The sequence below is a fragment of the Xiphophorus maculatus genome, chromosome 15, assembly GCF_002775205.1.
Source record: "Xiphophorus maculatus strain JP 163 A chromosome 15, X_maculatus-5.0-male, whole genome shotgun sequence".
NCBI lineage: Eukaryota > Metazoa > Chordata > Actinopteri > Cyprinodontiformes > Poeciliidae > Xiphophorus > Xiphophorus maculatus.
In genome coordinates this window covers 6,075,318-6,102,728 of record NC_036457.1, presented here as the reverse complement: position 1 = coordinate 6,102,728, position 27,411 = coordinate 6,075,318, and the positions used below count along the sequence as shown (strand labels likewise).

Genomic DNA, 27,411 nt, shown 5'->3' with positions numbered 1-27,411 from the left:
CCTCCGTCGATTTATTCTCTGCTATAAAAATGCTTTTCCTGTCATGCCTTTCAAAATAAAATAAATAAAAGTGTAACAGTCATTTCCACTCCATGTTGATTGTAAGAAAGTAAAGACGAGTGAAGATGTTTTTAAAAATATGCATCACAAAGCACTTTGAAACACAACAGAGGACTTAAAAAATTACTAAAAGAAAGCATTTTCTGTAAATCAGTTGCCTTTTCTGCATGAAATGGGGAATTTTCTCATTAAGCCATCGAAATATTAATACACAACTAGTTTATTTTGAAGGGTAAATTACACCATTTCCTCTTAATTTGTGTTAAGAAATAATATTATGCGGTTCTTTTACATATCTTCATCATTGTCTGGGTTTCTCTTTTAATGCTGTGTTGAAATGATATTTAGTGTTATCAAATTGCTCGCAATTATTAATCCTGACGTACTATTGATAAAAATAACAATTAAAAAAACTCTCAGGTGCGACGCGTCCGTTTTCACGTTTCGGCGAATGAAGCGAAATGACGAAGGTTTGTTCCCTCTGACTCACCGTAGTTGGCTTTTCGCGCAGCTTTTTACGCCCACTTCAGCAAGAAATCTGCAAACTATCAAAACAACGTGAGAATCTGGACGTTCCCGTTTCGTTCCCGGAGCTCTGCTGGCAGCGAGTCTTTTTTCCACCACCATGGACGGCGTTCCAGCTCCTTTGCGGTGCTTCGGTGAGCAGCACCCGGCAGAAATGTTTGAGGATGACGGGGTGGAAACGGTGACTTCGGTGGAGCAGGTGAGCTAACGTTCAGATTAGCTACATTGGCTACTTTGGAGCTAACGCTTCTGTGCGGTTCTGTGCTTGGAGCTGGAGGTGAAAGTGGAAAAGAAAGTTGACTAAATTACTCCCGATGAGACGTTTTATTTTCATTCCGTTAAAGAAAGACGTTGAGTCAGTTTTTTTTTCGTTGTAAGCTCTCTGTTGTATCCTTCGCCAACTTTAGCCTCTACTTAGCTAACAATGGACTCATAATGAGATTAAGTTTTTTTTATGCACGGGACCTCACTGTTCGCCTCTTCAGCGAGCGCCTGGCTTTGTTTAAAGACTTATAACAACAAAATAATCTTCTCTCTGATATTTTACAACTTTTTCTTAATACTGGAGTGATATTCAAGTTTCTAAAAAAACCCTGAAAATCAAATTACTTATTTTTATGCTGCTAGTACGAATATTTTTATACGTCATACAGTATTTTTCATACTCTACATATAGGGCTTAAAATGTGCATGCCTTTGTTAAAATGCAAGCGATACGGTTTTTTTTCTCTCTTTTTTTTGCAACTCAAAACCTGGCATTATAAAAGAAATGTGTATACTTTTAATGTATGTTGTATGTTTAATGTCTGTTTTTAATTTTTTTTAAATATATAATTGGCACTTTTTTCAGTTGTATGTCAAAACAATCATAATTCCACCTAATAAAGTGTTAAACTCAACATTTTTCAGATTTTATTTTAGATTTTGAGACTGTTCTAAACATTACATTTAGCTCTTGAAAAACTATACGTCTTTTACAGTTTCTAATTAAATCTCACTCATCTATTTTCTCACTGACTGCTTGTAAGTGCAGTTTGACTGCTGGATATTCATATGATGACCAACTCTAGACATTTCTAAAACAAATGTGAACAAAAATAGAAATATATACACTTTTATATGTTTTAATTGCGTAAGTTAGTTCACTAGCTGTACTGAAGAAACGATGAGAATTAAAATGGCTTAGAGTAAACAAAAACCTAAAAACTTCAGTGTAAAAATTAAAGAAAATGCAGCATTAAGCAAAACTAGTAAGATTCCTCCACAAGTCCCTAGTTATGATATAATCTGTTTTAAAAGTATACAGGCATCTTCTGAATGGAGAATTGGCACCACCTGTTGGTTATTTTTAAAGAGCCATGTCATATAACTTCATAAGACAAAGATGTAAACGTCTTAAAAATATATATTATTTAGAAAATTTTCTATAATTAGCTTCCACAATGTATAGCAATCAATGATGGAGCAGAAAGCAGCAGATGGAAACATAAAAGTGTTGGTAAAATACTAAGTAAATGTATTGTTTTTAATCAAACTAATCTAAAGTAACTATAAAGAAAAGACTAAAAATATAAAGTGTCGAACATCAAAATGACTTAAATATTTTTCCTTCAAAGCTATTACAAAAAATCAGGATTGTGTAAGTTGAAGATAAATTTAATCACTAATTAACTCACAGAATTAAAAAAAAGAACATTGAAAATCAGGTGCTGTCGACCAAAATGTTGCAGAAAAGCCCATAAAACCCCAAAACTCTCTGTTACGCCCCCAAGGTCTAGGGGTCCAGGGGCGGCAACATAAAAATGTGTCCAGAGAAAAAGTGGAATGAAAAAATGGCGTTCACAAAACCAAAACACAATACAACTTAACCCAATTAAACAAAAGTAAAGGACCAACAAATTTCAGAAATCACTGAGTGCAAATTAAATAACAAGATGTTCAAACACGTCCGTCTAAAGAAACTCAAAACAACCCAAAAGAAAGGACAAAAGGGAGCACCAAAACCTCCCAAACACAAGCTTGTTCAAGATGTATCTAAAGCAGATTCACCACTTAGCAAAAGAAGCGAGAACAAAATTGTTCAAACTGTCCGAAAACAGTCACCAAACACAGAAGGTGGGGGTCAGCTTTACACAACCTCTTCCTGCTAGCTGCCCCACTGGAGGAATGAACTCAGACGACTTCTATATGGTGCAGGTGGGCCTCATCAATGTCTGATTGGCTTTGCTGATCCAATGGGGTGGCTGCTGTCCTGCAGCCTCTAGGCAGCCAATCAGAAAGGTGTGCCTGCACAGCTGATCCTGCATAAGAGAAAAAAAACAAGGAGCCTGCACAGCCTCAAGAGGCCAGGGGCCGTAACATCTCTAAAGTTAACTATACCTTCCACTGGTTTCCAACAAATATAAACCAGTATAATGTGAATTTTAACATAAAGGAAATATAAACCTTATACCAACTCTTTAATCTATTACGATGTTCTTATAGCTGTAATGTTAATCATTTATTATAAACTGTTTAAGTAATTCTTAAATACAGCATCCTCGTCACTTATTGGCATCCCTTTAATTCAGTTCAACTTTTACCGCGGGAGCATAATATCACTCAAAAATCACTGCTAGCATATTTACTAGTACCCTTTACGGCGTATAAATAAATCTATTATTTATACGTGGTGAAAATCATTTTTAATAACCTTTAAAAAAATGTAGCAGTTCATAAGTGTTGAAAATTATTTTAATAAAGCTTCCTTGGTGTTTAAATATCACATGACATGGATCCATTTCTCTCGCACTCTTAAAAACTGGAAAGACAAGGAAACATGTCAGCCATATTCATGGTACAAAAAAAAAAATCCACTTCTCTAAATATTCAGTTCTTTTTAAGAAATGTTCAAATGTTGATGCTTAATCATATTTTTTCTGGAATAAAAACAGCAAATGTCTGCTCTCTCTGTATTTTTGAAAAACGCTGGGCTTTTTGTGTTGTTTTTCAAACTACTCCCTTTATTTTATCTAGAAAAAAGTGGAGGAGACCATCGAAGCGGCCATCAATGTTTACAAGCAGATGCACAGCTTTCCTCAGTAAGTTCCTGCAGAACCGCCTGCATGAAAAATGAGAAACTAAATGTCAGCAAATGATCCCTTTCTGTTAAAGTTAAAATTTCCAGATTGCATGTTGGTGGAGACAGTATGTTGATTCTTGAAGTAGGATATAGGCAGTTTATTGACAAACAGGAACGGTGCGTTGAAGCTTCAGGGTTATGGTCATCTGTTCCCTGAGTTGTCACATTCTCAGTCGCGGCTGTGATGTTCGACGGCTGTTATCTAAAACGCCGTGCTGATCGGCCCACATGCGTTGCCGTTGCTATCAGCTGTCATCCCGTCTCCGTGTGGGTGACTCATTTCATTTCTATGACAACTGCTGATCGCAGCCTATGTGGAGGTACATTTGGTTCCATCAGGAAAATTCATGCTATTAGTCAGAGGAGGGTGTGTGTTTATTAGAGAGTGAATGTTCTCTGCTTTTCTTGGCCGTAATTCAGGGGTGGAGTAAATTAAACGCCAAGATTATTTATTATCTGTTTTAACCTGAAAGAACTTCAGTTTGTTTAATACTCACCATTTATATTCAGTTTATGTAGGAATTATAAGAAAGAATAGATGCATTATCCATCCATTCACCAATCCAATCTGTCCATCCATCCACTCATCCGTTTATCCATCCGTCCATCCATTTGTCCACTTGTCCTTCAGACCATCTGTCCATCAATGCATCCTTCCATCCATCCGTTCATTTGTCCACCCAACCATCAATCTGTCCGTCCATCCATCCATTTTTCTGTTCATTCTGCCATCTGTCCATCCATCCAGCCATTCGTCCATTCACTTATACATCCATCCATCCATCCATGCGCCATCATCCATCCGTCCACCATCCATTCGTTCATCCATTAATATTTCTGTCCATCCATCCACCCGTCCATCCATCCTTCCATCTGTTGGATGGGCAGAAATGGCCTGTCCAACGGCCAGTTAAATAAACCAATAAATGTCTACCATTGTAGAAATACCAGTAGTAATATTTGATGTAAATGAATCATGAACTTTTGTCACTGTACATATATAATCAGAAAAAGGAGGAAGAACTCTGGAAACATGAAAAAAGGTGGATTTTTATCATGAATGTTGCAGAACCTTTTGTCCATCGATGAATTGTCACAACATTCCTGGCTTGTTTATCTGATGTGAAACTTGATGTTTAACATTTTCCTGCAGATACACATAAACTTAACCTGGGCTGTTTCCCTGCCTCTTTTCTTTTACCGTAAGCTGGGTACATTGTATCATTCATATCATAGATGTGGGAGCTCATCAACGTTATCCCGAGATTATTATACGTTTTTCATCCTGTCATCTGAGCCATTGTCTGCCCTCCACGTTTGGAAGGCCGCGGTGGATCTTTATCTGATGCAGTGGGGCGACTGGTTGTTGTTGTGCTGCATATTTGCTGTGACAAAACCTCAGATAAAAACCTGTGACTAACCCGGTGTAGGAAGACCATGACTACAGCAGGGCGGCAAACAATGAATTGAAAGGGCAGACGGAGATCAAGATTAGGCGGGAGGACCGGGTTGCTGGTTGACTCATTCAGCATATATGCTTGTTTCAATGAGATAAAGATGCACATGAAGGTTGCAGGCCTTCCTGGTGGTGCACACATGCACTTTGACACAAAACAACCCAGGAAACCATGCGGACGCAGACTTTTAGCCCCAATTTGGCTCATTTTGTTTTGCATATTAATTTATACAAACTAGGAGATAGGAGTGTTTTGCAAGCTTATCATCAAATTTGCACACATTGTGAATACATTGTAAATTGTGGTATCTTTAATTTTGTGTGTACTTTTCATTTAACAATTTTTCTTCAGGTTTTAGTCAAAATTTGGGTTTTCTTTTTATTTGTCATGTTGTTTTTTGTTTTTACAGTAACTTTTAGTAATTTTTGCTACCTATATCAATAACATTATTTTTTAACAGGTTTAATTTCTGAAGATTTTTGTAACCTTGAGTTGTTTTTTTTCTTATTTTTTGATTTATGTATTTTATTTATTGAGTTAGTTTATTATGTTAAAATTGATCTAAGTACTTGATATTTAAATTTTGAGCAGTACCTTACATGATATTACATTTATAGTGACAGCACATTCGGATTCTGTTGTATCCATTTTTGATGCATATTTCTGTTTAACGTTGTTTCTTCAGGCCAACGTTGTTGAGGGAACAACATTACCAGTATCTCAAGAAAGGTTTACGTCACCTATCGGATGCTTACGAGGTACAGAAGTCCCACTTTTCATAAAGAACACCAGCTTTTACCTTTTTTATTCTTATTTATTTGTTCTTTTAAGTCCTTGCATTTTATTGCTGCTTATGATGGATATATCACAATTTTTTTTCTTTTTCTGCATGCCAACTATTTTAGCACAAATGTTTTATATTTTTGCGTTATTAAAGCATCATTATCAGCAACTGCTGCTTCTGATATGATGACAGTTCATTCTTTTATTGGAGGCAAAGCAGCTGAAATAACTTTTTGTGTCTCTAAACACATTTCCTTGTGTTTAGAGACGGAATATGCTAAATTTATCACACATGTTCCCTTTAGTGTCTGGATGCGAGCAGACCATGGCTTTGCTTCTGGATCCTTCACAGTCTGGAGTTACTGGAGGAGTCCATTCCTTCTGCCATCGCCTCTGAGTGAGTCTCACACTTACACACACCACAATTACTGCAGAGAGCAACAGCTTATACCCAGAGAAACTGTAAGAAAACAACAAAACCCATCAGCTGAATCCCTATTTTAATAGTAAAGTGAAGAAAACGAGGAATAAACTCACTTGCCATGATCAAGTCACGAAATGAATTTTGGATTTCAGTTTCATATTAGCAACAACACAATCAAAGAACGTCATACCCAGTGAAAAGTAAACTGAAATCGTGAAAAAACTTGTGAAAAGAATAATCATAAACATAAATTGCAGTAGAAATAATTCTTCAAGCTTATCTAGCTGTTTTTAGTAATTGAATTCAAATTATTTCAATGTAGCTGAATTCTGTAAAATTAGCATTTGTGTTCTTTTACGTCATATTGGGTTTGTTGTTTAGAATAAAGCACTGGTCATAATTAGTCATGTTTTTTTGTTTCTTTTGAAGCTTCAGTATCCACAGTAATCAGAAACTTATTTGTAATTTTAGCCTTTTTTTGTTTCCACAACTTGTTTTTCCCCCTGCATTAAAGAACTAATGAAGGTCTTTGAAGCTTGGAGGATTTTACTGTAATTATCATTCTTGCTCACTAATAATGACAGTGTGATGAGCAACACACTGTCATTGAAGGTTTGTTTTGGACAACAGTTTCCAAGCAGCCAGGAGTTAAACAGAGAAACACAAAAACCGTCATCTGCTAAAATTACTGCCTTTCAGACGCAACGCTTTGCAAACCTCAGTTCACAGCGCCGCCAGGCTGCCGGCCTACGCGCTCATTATGACCGAGAGGGGCGCCACCTGGAGCGGCCGGTCCGGCGCCGCGCGCAGAGCGCGCTGGCCCAGCTTGAGCATTTCTAACAATGGCAGCCCGACGACAGATTGCTTCCTCTGTCCTGTGACTGGGCTTGGGTCAGAACTGGCACCAGCTTGGTCAGAGTTAATGAAGGTGTCTCTTCCAACTCATTTGGCTCCTGGGATCCTTGCAGTTTTTTGATTTCTCTCTGCAGTGGAGGCTGGAAAGAGCGTCCGCTGTGACACGTCAGCCGAGGTGATGCAAAGTTTTGAACTTTGCTTTGTTCTTGAAGCTCTCAAATTATTATTTTAAAGTTTTACTGGAAGTTTTATGCGAGTGTTATTTTGTTTTATAACTTTCTGTGTTAATTTTAGCTAATCAGAATCTTCAGAAATGATCAGAGGTGACCATGCTTGAAATCTTTCAGTGTATCTGAATTACTGGGAAGAATGAGCCAGAATTCCTCCACAGAAGTGAAAAACACTCATTGCCACTTATTGTTGTCAGCAGGTGGAGTAGAACTAGATGTTAGATTTAGGGTGCAGTTACTTTTACTCTGAATACAGGCTGCTTTTTATGGTTTTATCCACATATGAAATTGTAATCTGAAAACGCTTTTTGAATTGACTCCGTTTATCTTAAATCTTCTGTCTCCTCAGAGTGTGTCAGTTCCTGGCTCACTGTCAGAGCCCAACAGGGGGGTTTGCTGGCGGACCTGGCCAACACGCCCACCTCGCGCCCACCTACGCCGCCGTCAACGCCCTCTGCATCATCGGCACAGAGGAGGCCTATAACGTGATAGACAGGTACGATCCGCACTGCAAAGCTACACATTCAGGTTTAAAGATTAATCTGCAGATACTCAGTTTTGCTACTGAACAGCTGTAGATATATCCTGACATTCGTTTTAAATGTATTCCTTTATATTTTCTAGCACTTAAGATTTTTTCCAGCTAGTTATTTCCTCATTTATGTCTTCTACCTTCCTCAGGGAGAAGCTTTTGGACTTCCTGTGGTCGCTGAAGCAGCCAGACGGCTCCTTTGTGATGCACATTGGAGGAGAGGTGGATGTCAGGTGAGTTATGGGCTAACTGCCTCCTGTTTTCTTTTCTCATGTGTATGTTGGATTCTGCGTTCCTTTGGATGGTTTTCGATGAGATGGAGTGATGTCATTGTGTTGGACGCAGATCAAACAGCTAGTAGGAGGAGAGTTAGTGTTTCACAACCAAACAGTCCACCCGCTTTTTGCTTAAAAATAGTTTGCAGTCGTGAACAGAGGTCAGAATTGGAGCATGCACCACTGGGTTAATAAAGTAAAGTCAGAAAAGAAAAGATTCATTCAAAATCACTGGGAAAACTGAACGAGACAAAATCCAAAGACAAAAAAGCTGCTGAATTATTCTGTGCACAAGTGAAAGAAACTGGAAAAAATGTCTCTTCTGTGGTCATTTTTTTCTCCTAAAATTCTTTCTACATTTAATAAATTAACAAAAAGCAGAAGTGAGGTTATTAAAAGACAAATACTTTGTGTTTTCTCTGGCATTTTCCACTGTAAGAAGATTTGAATTTGTTGGTATAAATAAACCAACCGTGGTGGCAGGGTCGGTTTTGTCATTCCTGAACTTCACTCACAAGCCGCACAAAATCAGTTAATTTTTTCTACACATTTTAAAACATTGTTGTTCTGTTTCACTAATTTTGACCGCAGCTTTACTTTATTTAAAAACTCTGAACAGAAAACAAGCAGGTTTCAAACAAACACAGCACCTGGCATTGTGGCAATAGTCAAGCTGCCACAATCTACTTATTTTAATAACTTAAAGTAAAACTTTAGTATTGTTTAGGTAAAACATTTAAGATTATTTTAAAGCTATCTCTGTGGATCTGAATCCGGTTTTTATTTCCTCTCCCAGGAGCGCTTACTGCGCCGCTTCTGTAGCGTCGCTAACGAACATCATGACACCGACGCTGTTTGAAGACACAACCAACTGGATCCTGAGGTACATCCACAACGTCGCCACAGGAGATTTGTGTTTTTGTTTGTTTAGCAGCCGCCCGGTTTTTATTCTGACAGCAGTTTTCTTCCTGTCTTTGTCCTGAATGCAGCTGTCAGAACTGGGAGGGCGGCCTGAGCGGCGTGCCAGGCTTGGAGGCTCATGGCGGTTACACGTTCTGTGGCACGGCCGCCCTCGTGATCCTGGGCAAAGAACACATGCTGGATCTGAAGGCCTTGCTAGTGAGTGGCCGCTCTGCCTCTCTAATTAATCCAATCAAGGTTTTTACCGAGGTTTTGTGACTTGAATATTGTCAGAAATTCACCAGCTGTGATGAAATAAAATAAAAATGGATCAGGAAAGGATGAAAACCATGTTATGCTCTGGTGTTGCTGCTTCTTTAAAGGAGAACATGTTAAAATATCACTCCAGATGCAGTTATAATTCAAGTGTGCATGTGAGCAGCTCTGGTTCAGCAGCCATAAAATGTTAACTACCGCTGAACCACCCGTTTAACGTCCCTGTGTGATAGTTTTTATTATTTTAGTCTTTTGGTCACATCGTCACAAGAAATCAGTCAGAAAACATATAAAGTCACTTGCAATCCGTATGTTTAAAGAAGAATTTAAAGCATAATAGTCATGATAAATCGATTACTGAAATAGTCGCGAACTAATTCAGTATTCGATTAAATGTTACACAAATTTTGGTTTTTATTGACATGATTGAAGGACTTTCTTTGCCCTCACCTCCTGTGAAATATTTAGTTTTTTTCTAAATATAAAAAGTGTTCCTGTCTCACAGGTTAGTGAGTGTTTATTAGAACCCGTGTTGACGGTTTGTCTTTAATGTAAAGGTGTTTCTCGTCCCCAGCGCTGGGTGATCAGCAGACAGATGCGATTTGAAGGGGGCTTCCAGGGTCGCTGTAACAAACTGGTGGACGGATGCTACTCCTTCTGGCAGGCTGGACTCCTGCCTCTCCTGCACAGAGCATTATTCAACGACGGTACGTTGTCAAAGTGATCAGTGTCTTCAAACGAAGCAGACTGAGTAACTTTAAGATCCGTTCCACTGATGCGTAACAATCAGTTGGACTTCATTTTTTTGCTGAGAAAACAAAAAAGGTTGTTTGTTCAAATTTCAGGTAAAGGAAAGCTGTTCAGTTTTGAGATCTCGTCCGTCCATCTTTTTGTCGACCCATCCGTTCCCCCTTTTTTCCTGTTCATCTGTTTATCTATCTCTTTATGTTTTTATCAGTCTGTCAGATTTATTTACTATTTGCAATATGCATATTAAGAGTTTTGCCTCTGTGAAAAAGAAAAATTGCGACATAAATGTAACTTGTATCCATACTATGTAAAACTTGCTCAAAGGCAAAAGGAGCTCTAAAATGTTGAATTAGAAAAAGGTGAAATTTGACATGAAACATGTTTACGAACTTTGTAAACATCAAATTTATTTGCTTTCACTTTAGTGTCTAGATGCATATTTCTCCATTTCATGCTGCAGTGATGCATCTCAATGTTAAAGATCCTTTCAGTTTCATGTAATGATTCTAGCCAGCAGGGCCTAACTTGTTTTTGGTTGTTTTTTTAAGTCCACTGCTAAATTTTGTTTAAATGTAATAAAAGAGAAGCAAGGAAGTCTGTCATATTTGTTAGAATTTTTCAGAGAGGTTTTAAACTGTATTTTCAGTGTGTTTGAACAGAGTCGTGTTTGAGTATTTATTCTTTTTGTGAATGTTTTCTCTGGTGCAGGAGAGTCGGAGCTGAGTCAGCAGCGGTGGATGTTCGACCAGCAGGCCCTGCAGGAGTACATCCTCCTGTGCTGCCAGAATCCAACAGGCGGCCTTCTGGACAAGCCTGGCAAGTCAGTACCCTGCCGTCTGACACACACACAATCAGGTGGGATTCATCATTTCATTATGATTTCTTCCTGTGTCCAGATCCAGAGACTTTTACCACACATGTTACTGCCTCAGCGGCCTCTCCGTAGCGCAGCACTTTGGGAACAAGGAGCATTACCACGAGGTGATCCTCGGCACGGAGGAGAACCGCCTGGTGAGTGGGCAGGGTGGGGTCATAGTGCAAGGAAAAGTTTCATTTTACAGGGTAAAAATGGTGCATTAGGGGTCTCCTGTTTATGCCAAATACAAGGAAAAAACAATGCAGTTGCGCTGTGCAAAGAGATAAAAAGACTTAATGGATATTATTGATTAATCACATTTTTGGTTTTACAGCTTCTAGGTCAACTCTGGAATTTTAGGGCCAAAATAAGATTTTTATTTAGAAGAATAAAGTTGTAATATTAGGAGAATAAAGTAGTAATTTTGTAAGAACTTTGCATTTCCTGTGAAAATGCAGTGTGAATGCTGAAAGCTGGATGCCTCTTGGTGAAAATTGCAGAAGACTTGCAGAAATGTAATTAAGGGGGAGAAGCTGCAAAAATCAAAAACCTGCAAATCGAAAAACTGTAGAAGAGTGAAAATGCAAAAATCCCACAGAACAGTGTTTACAAAGCTAAACAGCAAGGTAGACATTAGGAAGGGAAGAAAGGTTGGAAGGAGGGTTTGGAGGGTAGATTGGCAACATTCAGTCAGTGGGCCAGTGTGTGTTTTGTGTTTTTTCTGAAGAATGATCATAATTTGAGCAAAAACTTGAAGAGGGATTTGAAATCTTCTCCTGGTTTTCATTTTCTCTCTTTAGGCTCCCACTCATCCAGTTTACAACATTTGTCCCGACAAGGTGGCTAAAGCCGTGCAGCACTTCCGCCAGTTGTCGGTTCCTGGCGCCAGCAGGCAGGCGGGACCTCCTGCTGATGCCGAGCCGTCAGAACCGGCCTCTGCTTCCGCTGGGCCTAAGTCCTAGGTCGCCAGTCTCCGGGTACTGAACTGGATCCAATAGGATTTAATAAGGGAGCAGACAGGACGACGGACCCTCGGTAGAGACGAGGGCCAGAGTTTAGCAGCATTATACCTCCATACAGGTCAACAGTATTGTCTGGACAGCTTACACATTCAGAGGAACTCCTGCTCATATTGCAGATGGTTTTATTCCTATGAAAGGAAAAATTGTAACTTTGTATAATTTCAGTATCACCTTACTTAATAAAGGTTTATACAGCAGTTTTCATCATGGTACTGTCATAAATCCTGATAATCCTCAGTACAACCAAAGCTTGTCCTGTTGACTCAAAGTTTTCTGCGAACTGAAGAGTTGTGCTCACCCCTCCAGCAGTGACTTCTACTCTTTTTGTAAACATAAAACATGGCAGACATTTTTCTGAGATGGGAGGTTAAATATGAAACCCAACTGAGGATTATTTTAGTAATCGATTACTCTAAGATAAAAATTCCTATTTTTATTTTACCCATTTAAGCCTCATTTATTCAATATTAAATGCATTACAAATAAACCTATAACTTTTTTTAAATATTACCTAATAAAGCATTATTTAGTTATGCTTGATAATTTGGAGCAAAGGATGAATCTGCAGCTAAAAGTTTTATAACATGTCAAAAGCTCCACCCTGTTTGATTTAATATCAAGTTTAGGGCAAATCTGGTTAACTTTTTCTTTAACTTAATAATCGGACAGAAAAATGTGCTTTTTAAATTTTTTACACAATTTGAACCAAAGCTACAACTGCCAATTGGGTTTTGTCAGATATTTTATTTTTCTTAAATGCAAAATGTATATTTTTGCACAATTTTGGCTTAAATTACTGCTGACTGTTTCGGTAAATTGACTTTGAGTCTATATACTCCAATTAACTAATTGATAACTAAATTAGTTTCTTTCAATAATCAATTTATTTCAACCCTTTTTTTTTTTTTTAGAAATACGTAAATACAAATACTTCCTTTATCAAATAAAAACATTTTAACATTTGCTTGATTTGTATCTAAAAAAAAAAACTGAAAAACCCTTTCTGCTTAATTTATCAATAATCTAGTATAGCGCTGAAACTGAGCCCTAGCATTTTTTTTATATATCTAAATGCAAAATTAATATTTTTGACTTTGTTCTTTCAGCAAATTGATTTTTTCTTTAAATTAAAATGTATTATTTTAATCGATTCCTGACTAATCTGCTTCAGAAAACTTTTTACATCGTGACGTCAGGAACCACAGGAAGCCCGTTAAAGGATAAAATAGTTTATTTTATAGTTTCATAGTAAAGGTAGGCCTCAACTTGCAAGACAATTGTTGGCAGTATGTACAACATACTTGTAATTTCCATGGAATGGAGTCAGACCTACCACACTAATTATATCCTCCTAAGTGGAAATAAAATGGAAACAATATACATACACACACGTCTCCTAGAGATATTAATTTTCCTTGGGAGGGGGGAGGGATGAAGTGTAGGGGTCAGGGGTCAGCAACATTTTTACTGAGTGAAGCACAACACGTCGACAGGGACTCACCTGGCCTCCGTTTACCTGGACATTCAACACCTACTGTAGTTCAAACCCGTTAACACTACGTGCGACAAATTGGTCTTTTCTCCATGAATCGTGTGGTTACCACAAAATAAAATAAAAAATGCATTACATGGTTTTGAAGACATCCAATCTGAATATATAAATGAGATGCCTAACGTATCCAGCCACCTAAAGTCATTCACTACTTCAAGCTAAAAGGACAAAATATGATACAAAGTTTAGGAATATTCTCCTTCAAAACATCAATTTCAACAAAAGGACTTAGATTTTTCTTTTTTTAATATATATATAATTTTGTGTTAAATGTGACGGGCAGAAAACATCTGCACTTCTGTGGACCTGAGGCGGCCATTTGCTCAAAGCAGCTTCACATTCTTGAGTGGAGGTGGGGGGCATGAAAACTAGAAATTTTTTACATTTTTAGAAAGGTGGATTTTCTTTCCCAGGACAACAGATCGAGGTGTGTGTAAAAACTTAAACAGTTTATTTTTTCATTAGTCAAGCATAAAAATAAACAAAATACAACAAAGCAGTGCTTGGAAGAGGACACCTGGTTCCCCCTCTCGCCCCAAAATTTATCTTGAGGAGTAGAGACGGGGAGCGATGGAGGGGTGGGGTACAAAAAGCTTTAAGTCTTTGAGTTGCCAAGCTGCCTTTTTTTGAGTTTTGGATTGTTGTTGCTAAGAAACAGGTCAGGGTGGGCACCGACGACGGAGGGAAAAACTAAGACAAACGGGGACGAGGGGAAGCTGGGGAAACCTGAAGCTCTCTAGACGCACTGAAGCGAGCGGTCGTCCTCCGTCCGTCCGGCTCGCTCCCTCTTCTCTGCTGGAAGGATAAACGGCGGCGGTGGTGGGACATTTCAGGGGACACTCGTCTCCAGCGCGAGAGAGAACGACGAGGGGAGCTCGTCTCACCCGTCCTTCGGCAGTCTTCAGCTTATTGACTCTCTAGCTAGCCTCCATTCGCAGCTTCTTCCTGGTGGGCGGCTCCTCCGCCTCCGACTCGGAGCTGGAGTCGGAGCCGCCGTCGAACGCCGACACGGCGCTGCCTTTGGGGTTGGTGTACAGGCTGCTGTCAGGTGACGAGTAGTTGGTCTGGATCTGGGTGGAGCCTTTCACTTTTTCCAGAGCGCGGACTGAAAGCAAACAAACAAAAGACATGAGCGGCTGAGAACATCAGGCAGAGAAAATAAAAATAAAAAAGACTGAGGAATGCAGAAGACATGGTAAATACACTGCCTGGCCAAAAAAAAAGTCGCCACCTGGATTTAACTAAGCAAATAGGTACAAGCCTCCTATTGGATAAGTACTGCATAGGCGATTATCTTTCAGCTGGCAACAAGTTATTTAACCCCAGCTGACGCAATGAGTAACTCCTCATTTCTTAAACAACCATGGCCAAAGACACATCCTGTGGTCGTGGAAAAGACGTTAGTCTGTTTAAGAAGGGTCAAATCATTGGCATGCATCAAGCAGAGAAAACATCTAAGGAGATTGCAGAAACTACTAGAATTGGGTTAAGAACTGTCCTACGCATCATGAAAAACTGGAAGGATGGTGGGGAACCATCGTCTTCCAGGAAGAAATGTGGTCGGGAAAAAATCCTGAATGATCGTGATCGACGATTACTTAAACGTTTGGTCAAATCAAATCGAAGAAAAACAACAGCAGAACTCAGGAGTGTGTTTAATTGTGAACGCAAAAGCATTTCCACACGCACAATGCGAAGGGAACTCAAGGGGTTGGGATTGAACAGCTGTGTAGCCGTAAGAAAACCTCTAATCAGTAAGGCTAACCAGAAAAAAAGGCTTCAGTTTGCTAGGGAGCATAAAGATTGGACTCTGGAGGAATGGAAGAGGGTCATGTGGTCTGATGAGTCCAGATTTACCCTGTTCCAGAGTGATGGGCGCATCAGGGTAAGAAGAGAGGCAGGTGAAGTGATGCACCCATCATGCCTAGTGCCTACTGTACAAGCCTGTGGGGGCAGTGCTATGATCTGGGGTTGCTGCAGTTGGTCAGGTCTAGGTTCAGCAACATTGTGTGCCCAAAGAATGAGGTCAGCTGACTACCTGAATATACTGAATGACCAGGTTATTCCATCAATGGATTTTGTCTTCCCAAATGGAACGGGCATATTCCAAGATGACAATGCCAGGATTCATCGGGCTCACATTGTGAAAGAGTGGTTCAGGGAGCATGAGACATCTTTTTCACACATGGATTGGCCACCACAGAGTCCAGACCTTAACCCCATTGAGAATCTTTGGGATGTGCTGGAGAAGGCTTTGCGCAGTGGTCAGACTCTCCCATCATCAATACAAGATCTTGGTGAAAGATTAATGCAACACTGGATGGAAATAAATCTTGTGACACTGCAGAAGCTTATTGAAACAATGCCACAGCGAATGCGGGCTGTAATCAAAGCTAAAGGCGGTCCAACAAAATATTAGAGAGTGTGACCATTTTTTAGTGGCGACTTTTTTTTTGGCCAGGCAGTGTATATGTGAGACTGAGCGACAGTGGAGTTTATATTGAGGTTAGGGATAGTTCGGTAGAATCGGTTCGATTGTGGACCAAACATTTGCAACATTTGTTGCATTTTTACAAACAACCCAAACCCTTTGGAAAAACCTGTTCCCCTCCTCACCTGTGGGGGCGCTGCAACAAGAATCCCTGAAGGAATCACCATGAAAACCTCTGAGGAAGACATTGCACGCATGTCTTCATGAAAAGTCTTGTCTCTTGTCTTCAATCTAAAATCCAAGAGCCATTTCTCCTGCTAGCACTCGACTGGTGTGTTTGTTTTGGTTGAATTTACCCAGAATGCTCTGCTTTACAGTCAGCTTCCTGCTGTGCCAGAGTTCACTTCAACCAAACAGAGATCCCTGGGGTTTTAGGTCAGACCAGGGTTTGCTTACAAATTCACACTAAACGTATTTAAAAAAAAATCAAACTCTAGTTGTCTGAATATCTGTGAAAAGCAGCAAGGAGACTGAAGCGCAGGGCATTCTGGGTAAATATAACCAATACAAACAAAAGAGTCTACTGCTAGCAAGGGAAATGTTTCACTGTCTTTTGCCAGAGACAAAAGTGAAATCCAACAACTGCTAAAATCTGACGGCACTTCATTTTTGTTTACATTTCATGAATAAAGAAGTTGCGCTCATGTCTTCTTCAGAGGGTTTCATGTAGTTTCCATCAGTGCAGCGCCACCACAGGCGAGGAGGGGAACAGATTTTTCAAAGGGTTTGGTTCATTTTACAGCGCAGTGAGAAAACAAACCGCAGTGGCTGAAAATGTAACAAATCAGGGTTTTCCCTCATTGTATTATAAGCCTGGCGGGCCACCAGGCTTTGCTTGTGCCCCCACCAGGCTAAGCAATGCTTTTTTTATTTAATTTTTCATTTTTTAAGACTTTATAGTTGATGTTCAGGCATTAATCTTCCAATCTTTCAATAACACAATCATCAAGAGATATTTTCAAATTTCCTGCCAACTTTAAACATTTTTTAACTCAAAAACACGACGGGCCACTAGATGAATGACTGCCCTGGCACCAACCATTGGGCTTATCAAGTTTTCTGGGGGAAACCTTCCAAATGTTGCAATTTCTGTCCCCAAACAAACCGAGTCTACCGGACTTTCAGGTGTGAAAACACCATAAGACCCCAATCCTTGAGGAGCAACCTTTAGCTCAAATAACCGGGTCAACAGGACTCTGACTGCATGCTGATGAGGTCATTCTGACATGTGATCCAGGTACGTTGGACTATCTTAAAGTTGCAGGTCACTGGCCCTTTAGAGCTGAACTTTGAAGCTTAGATGAGGGCACATTCATGTGCTAAAACGGCCCAGTCAAAGTCTGCACCCAGTTTATCAAATGGATTTAGGTCCAATGTGAAAACTGCTCTTCAGAGCGACAAAAGTCCCATCAAGAACTGACTTGGAGCTTTCTAACATTTCTATATTTTTAGTTTCTAAAACCAGAGATTTTTCTTTCTGCTGGATCAAGTTCACCAGGTTTTTCTCTCAGTTGCAGCAACTCTGCAGATGAACACTAACACGTTCGGAGGGTCCGGCCTCCAGCAGCGGTTACCTTGCTGCTCCAGCAGAGCGTTCTGCCTCTTCAGGTCGTCGATGTCCTGCTGGTGCGTGTGGTTTTTTCGCCTCATGTACTGGATGTACTCTGTGGCTTTGTCTAGGATTTGAGCTCGAGACGCCTGTTTGGTAGACTGCTGTTAGTGACACATGCAGAAAGTGAAGCAATGACACACACATCACAGAGGATTCATCACATTTTCACAGAGTCTCCCTGCTTCTGTCACGACTAAAAACGAGAATCTGGGGCGACGCTTTCACATTTCGGGCTGACTGAACGGTTCACAGCGCCGGTTCTGAGCGCGCTCAGTGGCTATCTGTCACTTCACTGAAAATTATTCCCCTTACATCTAAACACACTTATGCAATCTTTAATACATTGGCAAGTATGAACCAGAGATGAGCATCATTTATTCATTTAATAAATTAAATTCTCTAAACAACAATGAAGTGAAGTAACAACTCAAAAAACAAAAATATATGACATTTTTATTGCTACATAATATTTTAAGACAATTACCCTTAGCAAATGTGCAAAATGCATTTTAATTACCAGCAGCTAAATCACAAAACTACATTTTTACCACATGAAAATACAGAAAAGGCATTTATATTATTCTTTTAATTTGATCAGTGTGTAAGAAGTTAAATAATCCATCACTGTCACTCTTTAAAATGTAAAAAAGCAAGAAAACAACCGATTCAATTAGGAGAAAATGTTTTCACAAGTAATAAATAGTCTAAATAAATTTTAAAAAGTTCATAATCTTAACTTACCTTCAACTACAACCAGAGGCAAACAGCTTAGATTGACTGGAAAAGCCTGGATTAGACTGCAGAGATGGGAGGATAATCTCCTAATCTTGCTGTCTGACAACCATCTCAATTTCAGCCAGTTGTTTGAAAAAGCTTTTTTCTGCCACTTCTGTTAATTTGATTGATGTGAGATTTCTCTCTGGCAGCCAGGTGGCTCTGAAGTTAAACTGTTGCGTATGGTAGAGGGTCTGTGATGCTGCGGGCCTCTTTCTGTTCCAAAAGAGCCTCAGTAAAGTGCATTCCTTCTTCGTTTCTTTGAGACAACATCGTATTAGAAATAAAAATCTACTATTAGAGGTGTTTAGTTTTTTAATATGGGGTTTATAATTTATTAAAATGACCAAAGTGAGATTGTGCAACTGCAATAACATAGCGGTTTTAGACGTTTTTCCTCGTGGAGGTAAACAAGTAGTACTACTTCTTCTCTAGATAATTCAATTAGCAACAACAGAAAGTAAAACTCCCAGATTAAAGTTTCAGAATGACTAAGTCTAATCTTTACTAGAAACATAAAGTCCAAGCTAATGCAAATGCTTGATATCTCATACCTAAACATACTGAAATATTGCTACAAATGACCTCCCATGAATTATTTCAGTATTTCAGACAATACGGCCTTATGTGTGAAGCACTTTTTAAGCTGCTTCACATAAAATACAAGCCGCAAAAATATACTCCAGATAAATTACATACAGTGAGAAACAATTTAGAAAAAGTTGATTCAGAGAAATATGTAGAAAAGTTATTAAATGTCATTTAAAACTTCAAACTAGTCCAGATAAATAGAAGCTTGTCAAACAAGATGGCGGCTCTGTGCTATGGAAACCAAAGGAGATCATTAGTGAAAAACAATCTGGATTTTAATTGCTAAAACTGATTTGTTGCCCAGTGTAACATTTCTAAAGCTAACTCAGCTCTGCCTCAGATCCCTGAATGGGCTCTTTGTGGTGTGATGACAAACTCTGCGCCCGATGTGTCCAAATCTTCTCAATGACACTGATGTGAAAACAGGAAGTGAGCAGCAAAATGTTCTCATAATAACTTCCTGACGCCGGTCCAAGTATTTAAACTGCCTCATTGCTGCCAATCTACAATCTCCCACCATCTGCTCCTTTCCCAGTCATTGCAACCATTTCCCTGGTGCACATTCAATTTAAAACAAAAACAAAAATCGGATGAAGCAGTTCTCCTTTCTGAGAGTCTGAATGTTACCAACCTTTTCTCCCTGCAGGGCAGGTACCGAGTCCCGCAGGCTGTGAAAGCTGTCTTTGATGTGGTCCCTACGTTTGCGCTCCAGTGCATTGTGGTGTGCCCGTTTGTCTGCCTGCAATGAGAAGTCACAGGGCCTTCAGCCTGGCAGCAGGGCAGCGTGGGTAGGAGGACAGCGGGCGTCCAGCTGGCCGTCCCCGCTCACACCTACACAAGCTGCTCCGCTGCACAGCGTCGCAACGCTGCTTTACATCCACTCTGTGCTACAGAAAGGCAGAATTATTCATTTAAATTCACTGGGAATTACTGAGAAATAATTCATGTAGTCATCGATTAAACTGATGAACAGAAAGGTGTTAGTTTGGAAATTCAGAAATTACAAAAAACCCCAGAAATTTCTAAAATGTACAGTGGATTAAAACGGAAAGTTCATAAATGTCCAAAAGTTAAAGGAGCAGTATTATATATTTTCTAGGCTTACAGAGCCTTTTTTTTTAGGGATGCACGATATTATCGGTATCGGCCGATATTAGCTGTAAAATTTAATAGGCATTGTCCATTCTGTCAAAATAACTCGCTGATATAAAAGACGTAGATTTTGTAAGATAAACCAGAGACAATGATACCTGCAGAACAGCATAACGTCAACTTTGCACTGAGTGCTGTCATTGTCTTAGAGAGAGCAAAGGTCATAAATAAATTTGACATTACACATAATGCATTTTCAGCCTCCTTTTTACCATTTGCATTTGGTAACAGGCTAAATTTACAAAAATAATGCAGCACTTTAATCCACAGAAAAGAAAGCCATACGGTTTCAGTAAGTAAGTATAGGAAAGATATATCGGTATCGGTTAAATGAGTTTCAGTATATCCAATATTGTGCATCCCTAATTTTTATAGTACAATCAAGTACGGTAACTATGTTACCATAAGTTGTTATAAAAGGGCTTTTTATATATTAAATATGACTTAAAAGAAATTTTACTTTTTCATTTGACGCCTTGTAATTGTATCCGTCTCTTTAAGAACTCCAGTTCTTCCTGAAACTCTGCCTTCAGGATGTCATCACAACATGGCTTTATTTTCAAAAAAAATCCTGCCTTGTTTTTGTACATTACAGACAATAATCACGTCTTTTTCCACGACTGAAAACTCCTTTTGCTCATCTAAAAAATGATTCCGTTATTTCCATCGAACACAATCCAATTTTTGTTTTAATCTAAGGGGCAATATCACACATTTTCACAACACGGCTAGATATTGTTTCATGTCACAATTACGCACAACAATGTGCAAGTTTGCCATATAAAAGCCCATTAAAAACAATTTCTACTTGTAAAGTGACAAAAAAGATGATAAAGAAAAGCAAAGCAGTTGATTTATGAACCAGAAAGTATTTTTCAGTAAATGTTTTCTGCACAAAATTAACCAGACCTGCAGAAATATGCTAGATTCCCAATGTTCATGTGTTAGCCTACACAGAACCCAAGCGTGTTCATTGTTTACCCGTTGTTATGGAGGCATATTGAATCTGTCCTGCAAAAACAGGGAAGCGGACAACAATGCGAGCAAAAATACAAACTGCAGATATTTAAAGTGCGACACAGCGTAAGCCATGTTCAGAAATTCATTTTTGGTGTTTGTTTGCAACCTTTTGAAGCCAAAGAGTTGTTATTCTTTTAAAACTTTAACGTAGAATCAGATTGTGATCGGTTGCAATTTGGGGACAAAAATGTTCAGCGGCACTTGACTAGTTCAATATTGTTTTTGAAACATGTTTTTTTAAACTGAAACATCTTTAAATCATGATAGTGCACTTCTTACTTTGCAGTAATAAATATAAAAAGCTAAAATAATGCATATTTTCTACAAATACGTACACAATTCCTATAACTTACCTCCAATAAGCCAAATATATCGACCCAGATTTTATGCCCATCTGACTAAAAGGATATTTTAATAACCCATCGAAAGATAAAAACAAAATCATAAGCCTTCTGAGGTTTACCAAGCAACAACTCAAAGAGACGACCCGCTAAGCTTTAGTTGTCCATTTGAAGGAATAAATACTTCTTTGCCACATGACCTGGTCACCATCCTGTCACTCCATCACCATGACTTCGTCCTGCAGCCGCACATCAGACCCTCATCCTCCTGAAAACCCACAGCGGGTCCAAACCCAGGTCACATCAACAGCTGTCTCTCAGACCTGCTACGAAATACACCATGAATACCAAACCGGAGAGAAAAAAGGGCAACAAAATCTCACCGAAAGACTCAATTTAAAACGATGTTAGGATATTTTATTGTTTATGGCTCCTGTTCCAGAACATAAAGACCCAAGATGTGCAAATTCTCTGTTCATGCATCATTTAATTATGCCATTCTTGTTTGATTTTGCTAAACTTCTTGTACAATCATTAAACACCAGCTTGAAACTGACACAAAAACACAGATTTGCATCATAATTGCCCTGTACAAGGCACAACATGGCTGCCACTGTTACATGACCAGAGCCAAGCTGGAGATCAGCTCACTTCTATGTTTTTAGGCCAAACCATCAAATCCTCCAATCAAACGTGCTTCTGGACTAATCCATGCTCTCAGGGCACAGACATTAAGCCCAACACTGAAACCAGAGGCGGGACGAGCCAGACTGAGCGTCTTCAATAAAACACACGGCACAAACAATAAATATTACCAAGTACGTTTGGTCTAGTTTCTACCTTAGTACGCTCAAAATAAGATAAAACTAATCTAACAAGCAACTTTTCAGCAAGGCATGAGCTTGTTTAAGTCAATTATTCCTAAAAATCAATGAAAAGTTTAAGCTATGAGTGCAATAACAGTGGAACAAGACATTTTGGAAAGAAATGGCATAACAACAGAAGTGCAGGGTTTCCTCCAGAAGTCCAGAGTGGCAGGGTCCACTCGTTTCCCCACCGTGTTTTGGTTAAAAAATGCTAAAAGCTGACAGGAAATTTTGGAAGTAAATCATCAACAGCAAAAAATATATATATATATATAGCAGCAGATTAAATAAAACAAATCTTTCTGTAGGTTGTGTATGTACAATCAAACACCATCAACTTTTTAAATAGACAATTGTCTGTTGAAGATTGTTGATTGATTTTATTATGTATAGACCTAGCTTAACCTGTCTTTGCTATAACTTTTGCATTTTAAAAAAATACAACAGTATTTTTCAAATAAGGTTATATGTGTCTTTTGTTTATTTAAAATAAACAAAAGTCAATTAGCCTGATGTGGGGGGCAAGTAAAGCCTGGTGGCCCGCCAGGCTTATATTACACTGGGGGAAACCCTGGAAGTTTGCCCTCGCAAAAAACAATAAACTTTAATTTTGCACACTGGAACTGGAAGACATTTTAAATATAAAAAATAAAACAATAAACAAAACAGAAATAAAAACCACTTACAACCAAAGCCATAAATAAAATATATTACAATAAAATAAAATATTACAAACAAATAAAATTTGTTCCAAAAAATATCAGAATGGGAACTATCAAGATCATTTTAATTGCTCTTTGCAACAGGCTTACTTATAACTAGCACCTTTCCATCAATATGAAGGAATTATAACCTTTAACAAGCTCCAATGTCTTGCTGAAAAGTTAGTTTTCTCTTATTCCAAGTGCACTAAGATACTTGCATTAAAAACTAGACCAAAAATACTCAGTAAAACTTGGTGTTTTTGAAGTGCAGAGCTGAGCCAACGTTGCACTTGGTCATGAGATTTCTGCAACCGAGTTAAAGACGAGGTAGCAGACATGTGACTCATGCTGTCAAGCGTCACAATGACAAACCAAAGTGACCACAAATGAGCCATAAAGCAGGCCGAAACAAGTTCAGTTTCAGGGGCAACATGGGAAGGACGCCGCCAAAAGTTTGAGTCTCTGAAATTATACACAACATACGAGGGATTGAAACACGCTGCCCAAAAATGACCCTTAATGTCACTCATCTGAAACTAAAACTGCAGCAAAAACCAGAAATATTCCACCAACCACATCCCGGCGTCTTGTGACGCTGCCATAGCATCAGCTAAACTCCACGTGCCTCCTGGCATCCACTCCCTGCATCAACCCTGCCATAAACAAACACATGACTAACCTCTGAAGGTATGTGCATTTACAAGTCTGGCAGCCGCTCTCGCAGCGACGGTTTCAGCACCAACGGGAAAAAAAGTGCAGAGAGGGCAGCAGGTCGTCGGCTTCCACCGCCACCACAGAAGCCGAAGAGCTAATTTTCCGCACATCTGGAGACGAGGAAAACATTTGCTAAATGTGAGAGAGTGATCTCAGAGCGAGGGGGCTGACGTTTCTTAGAACGGTGACCGAGATCTGGGAATGGGGCCTCTTCTGAAGCAGCAGGTTGGGCTTCAGGCTAACAACTCACATCGGCCTGCTAGCTTCAGATTAGAAGATAAAATATGTCCAACTTTGTGTCCAAAACCTCATTTCATTGATACAAACTACAACAGTGAGCATTATTTAAGACGTCTCTGACATAAAATCACACATTTATAGAGCACACACCTAAATAGATGTGTGTTTTATATTTTATAAAGGCTCTCAGAACTCACCTCTTCTTTTCACTTTACACACCCATGTTAATCAGATTTTTCTTCTTTTCAGTTAATTAAAACGACCTACTTCTGGAGGCTCACTGATGCTAAGTCTGCTTTTATAAATATACACGACTTTTGTGCCTTCTCAGCTTTACAAAAAAGACAAATTGAGTAGGAAAAATTCATGAAATTACTGACGGGATGCAGTGATTATTAACTCATCACATAAAAGTAGCATTTTTCCAGCTACCTAAAAGGACACGCCGACTCCGCTGCTCCTCCATTCTTTACATACTTTGACAGCGAAGCTTTACAAAAGAGGGCTGGGTGCCAAGCCCAAAGCCGCCTTCGCTTTACCATTTGCGTATGGAAACCTGGGCTCCTCCTTAGCAGAGTGCTTTCTTTATGCAAGGAATAAAGCAGAAGAATAAATCTAACATAACTTGACACGTTCCTAACATGAACCCATAATAATTACTGCTTCTATTATATTTAAACTAATGATCCATGCAGATCCAGAGTAAAATCCAAAAACAAAAAAGCTACAAATATATGCAATTTCTCCAGTTGAAAGAAACCGACTTCTTAAAAGTCTTATTAGTGTTATGAGTGAAATGTTTAATATATCAGCTTCTTATTGTTGCGCTACACAAAACAGGTTTCTCTCTTCACTCAAGTTTCAGTTTCAAATTCAAACTAAGATCATAGACGAGATTCCAACCGTGCCGATGAATATTACGTCATTTTAGCTGCATGAATAAAGCAGCTTTATTCATTTAAGATAATTTAAGATAATTTTAAATATGGTAAGTTGTTGCCTTCTGATATTGTGCAACTTTGTAGATTTGGTCATTTCTTGTACAGAAAACCAAACAAACTGATATGCTATTGTAAGGAGCATCGCTTTGAAAAGCGTTGCTTACGGGTACAAACAGGAAGTAGCGAGAGAAAACGACAATGCCAGCGGGGGTAACTGACCTGGAGCAGTTAGAGCTCATGACAGAACGCGCCTATGGGGAATTTGGGAAACACTGGTTCTTGTTTTCATAACTAAAGTCAAAAGTAAAAGCTCCTTTTTGTCAAAAATGTGTCACAAAGAGTCCAAAATTATAACTTGTCTGATTATAAAGCGTCTAGCTGTTTGCATCTTTGTAGAAACTCAAGTAGCATTTATATTATTTTCTTTTTATTTTATTAAACAATTTTCACAAAGAATCTGTAAAGTGTGGCATTCAGCCGTTTTTTTTAGCAAATTTCTTTTATAACATTTTTTTCTTTTTTACAAAGTAGCTCAAGCTCACAATGATTATACAGCAAAAATCTAATTACTGCCAAAACGCTTTTAATTAGGTAACAGTTTGGGACATGAACATGCTGTGAGCTAAACCACAAAACTGTGAAATTCAAGTCTTCAACAACCTCTAGGTTTTCTTACAAGCCTAAACACCGACTTGTTCCTTTTCCCTGCTTAAAAAAAAACAACAAACAAAAAAGGTTCCCACAGCATAATGCCGCCGCCAACATGTTTCCCCATAGTCACGGTTATTTGAAATAGTGCGGGATGTAAAGTTTTCCAAAACACAGACCACAAATTTGTCGCTTACGGTGGATGGCCAGGTGTTGGTGGCGAATATTTTAGCAAATACAAATCTGAAAAGTGTGGCACGCGTTAATCGTCACAGCCACTCCCTGATTGTTCCTGGTGAGGGAAAAGCTCCTCAAAAACTAAATGTTTTGTTTTGTTTCCAGCTTAATGCTTTTAGGGTGAAACTGAGAATGTTTACTTTATAAACTTGATTGTTTTCCGCTTCTGTAGAGTTTAATCTATTCTATCATAATACCAGTTCTAATGCTTAAAAAAAAATATAAAAACATTTTAAATTTAGACGCCAAAAGAAAAAAAAAGGGAGGTGTTTTTCGTGCAGCATCCAAGTTCTGCGCTGGCTGCATCTCTTCCCGGTTTGAGAAGCAGCGATACGTCATTCATTTAGCCGCCTGTAGGGAGAAGATGGCTCTAATCTCTGGCTGCAATACAGGAAAAAACATCCCGCCGCAGTCCGAGATGCAGGCGCGGCTTCACCACACCAATAACAAAACAACATCAACAGAAAAGCCTCTCTCCTCCCCGACTCCCTCATCCTAACCCGACTCTGTTTACCGAGATGATGGCCTGCGTGAAATGCTAGAAAGCCCCGATCATAAGCGGAATCCCCGCGGTGGGAAGTCAAGCGCCGGTAGGAGGGGGAGGAGGAAGGCTGCTGCCACGGAGAACAAACAGCTTTGTGTTTACCGGAAAAAATAACAAACCTGCAACAAAACCAGTCTTTGTGGCGGGATAAAGCTTTGGTCTAAATATAGACGTCGTGAACGAGTGGACTCCGTAAGGGGAACACCCTGCAGCGCACAGTGCGAGCCAAAAACGCCTCAGTAGTAGAAACGCATCATTAATTCAATTCTCGATGCAACAACCACGAATGTGATTGTTTAAATATTTTCCTAGTTAAGCAATACCCCTTAACGCTATAACGTTACAGCCATGTCCTTGGGGCAACATTAAATACCAAAACAAGACAAATTTGATGAATAAAAATAACTGAACAGCAGGGAAAACATTTTCTCGACAGTGGACAAATCCCCCCACAGCTTTACGCACCACAGAGTGATATCTCGGTGATTCTTCCTGCAAAAAAACAGAACAAAAAGTACAATTGTAGCCATAACTGCTCGGCAATTCTTAACTATTACGCTGAGGTTTCTAAAAAGTAACACAATTCAGCCTATTAGCAACAAGGCCGGCTAAGGGGTTTTGTGAATTAACCAGAATCCTGATTTAAAAAATAACTCAAAAAAAGAGCAGCTAGTCAGCTAGCTGGGCAGCTAGTTGAATGCTAAATCGCCAGCTAGCTGCGGATAACGTCCCTAAAAAGCGAAAAAGTGGGTATACTCACGTCACTATCGACTTCGATGTCATCGTTATCACTCATTCTTCGCTGAAATAGTCTGGTTTTAAAGGGACGGGTAGCTACAAACACAGCATGGATCAGTTGAGCACCGAGCGGCGCGGCTAGCAGCAGCAGCTCACCTTCTGTTTGGACAGAACCGTCTC

General features: G+C 39.2%; 2 protein-coding genes across 5 annotated transcripts; one reads left to right on the top strand and one right to left on the bottom strand.

Moving 5' to 3' along the window:
• The first annotated feature begins 538 nt into the window (after positions 1-538).
• On the top strand, positions 539-12,268 carry LOC102235994 (protein farnesyltransferase subunit beta-like). Its single transcript, XM_005805175.3, has 12 exons — positions 539-784; positions 3,601-3,665; positions 5,849-5,921; positions 6,252-6,343; positions 7,805-7,951; positions 8,137-8,220; positions 9,059-9,145; positions 9,252-9,381; positions 10,013-10,145; positions 10,897-11,008; positions 11,085-11,199; positions 11,845-12,268. The coding sequence occupies exons 1-12, from the start codon at positions 686-688 to the stop codon at positions 12,004-12,006; spliced, it is 1,299 nt and encodes a 432-aa protein (XP_005805232.1). The 5' UTR covers positions 539-685; the 3' UTR covers positions 12,007-12,268.
• Positions 12,269-13,279: 1,011 nt separating this feature from the next.
• max (MYC associated factor X) lies at positions 13,280-27,411 on the bottom strand. 4 transcript variants are annotated; one of them, XM_005805171.3, is made up of 5 exons: positions 27,254-27,411; positions 26,959-26,985; positions 19,718-19,825; positions 17,684-17,822; positions 13,280-14,723 (listed from the first exon to the last, which is right to left on the bottom strand). In XM_005805171.3, exons 1-5 carry the CDS (start codon positions 27,287-27,289, stop codon positions 14,536-14,538), a joined length of 498 nt encoding a protein of 165 aa, XP_005805228.1. In that variant the 5' UTR covers positions 27,290-27,411; the 3' UTR covers positions 13,280-14,535. The 4 variants fall into 4 exon arrangements, with proteins under 4 accessions (XP_005805228.1, XP_023203526.1, XP_005805230.1 ...); XM_023347758.1 differs by having other exon boundaries at positions 17,684-17,807; positions 27,254-27,383; XM_005805173.3 differs by lacking the exon at positions 26,959-26,985 and having other exon boundaries at positions 27,254-27,383.

What these genes read in the sequence shown, in the direction of transcription:
- LOC102235994 (XM_005805175.3), top strand. Translation starts at nt 686, where the DNA reads ATGGACGGCGTTCCAGCTCCTTTGCGGTGCTTCGGTGAGCAGCACCCG. An exon ending in CCTTCTGCCATCGCCTCTGA is followed by an intron (nt 6,344 to 7,804) that starts GTGAGTCTCACA and finishes CTGTCTCCTCAG; the next exon opens with AGTGTGTCAGTTCCTGGCTC. An exon ending in GCCTATAACGTGATAGACAG is followed by an intron (nt 7,952 to 8,136) that starts GTACGATCCGCA and finishes TACCTTCCTCAG; the next exon opens with GGAGAAGCTTTTGGACTTCC.
- max (XM_005805171.3), bottom strand. Translation starts at nt 27,289, where the DNA reads ATGAGTGATAACGATGACATCGAAGTCGATAGTGAC. An exon ending in CACCGAGATATCACTCTGTG is followed by an intron (nt 19,826 to 26,958) that starts GTGCGTAAAGCT and finishes TTCTCATTGCAG; the next exon opens with GCAGACAAACGGGCACACCA. An exon ending in CGCTCTGCTGGAGCAGCAAG is followed by an intron (nt 14,724 to 17,683) that starts GTAACCGCTGCT and finishes GTTTGCTTTCAG; the next exon opens with TCCGCGCTCTGGAAAAAGTG.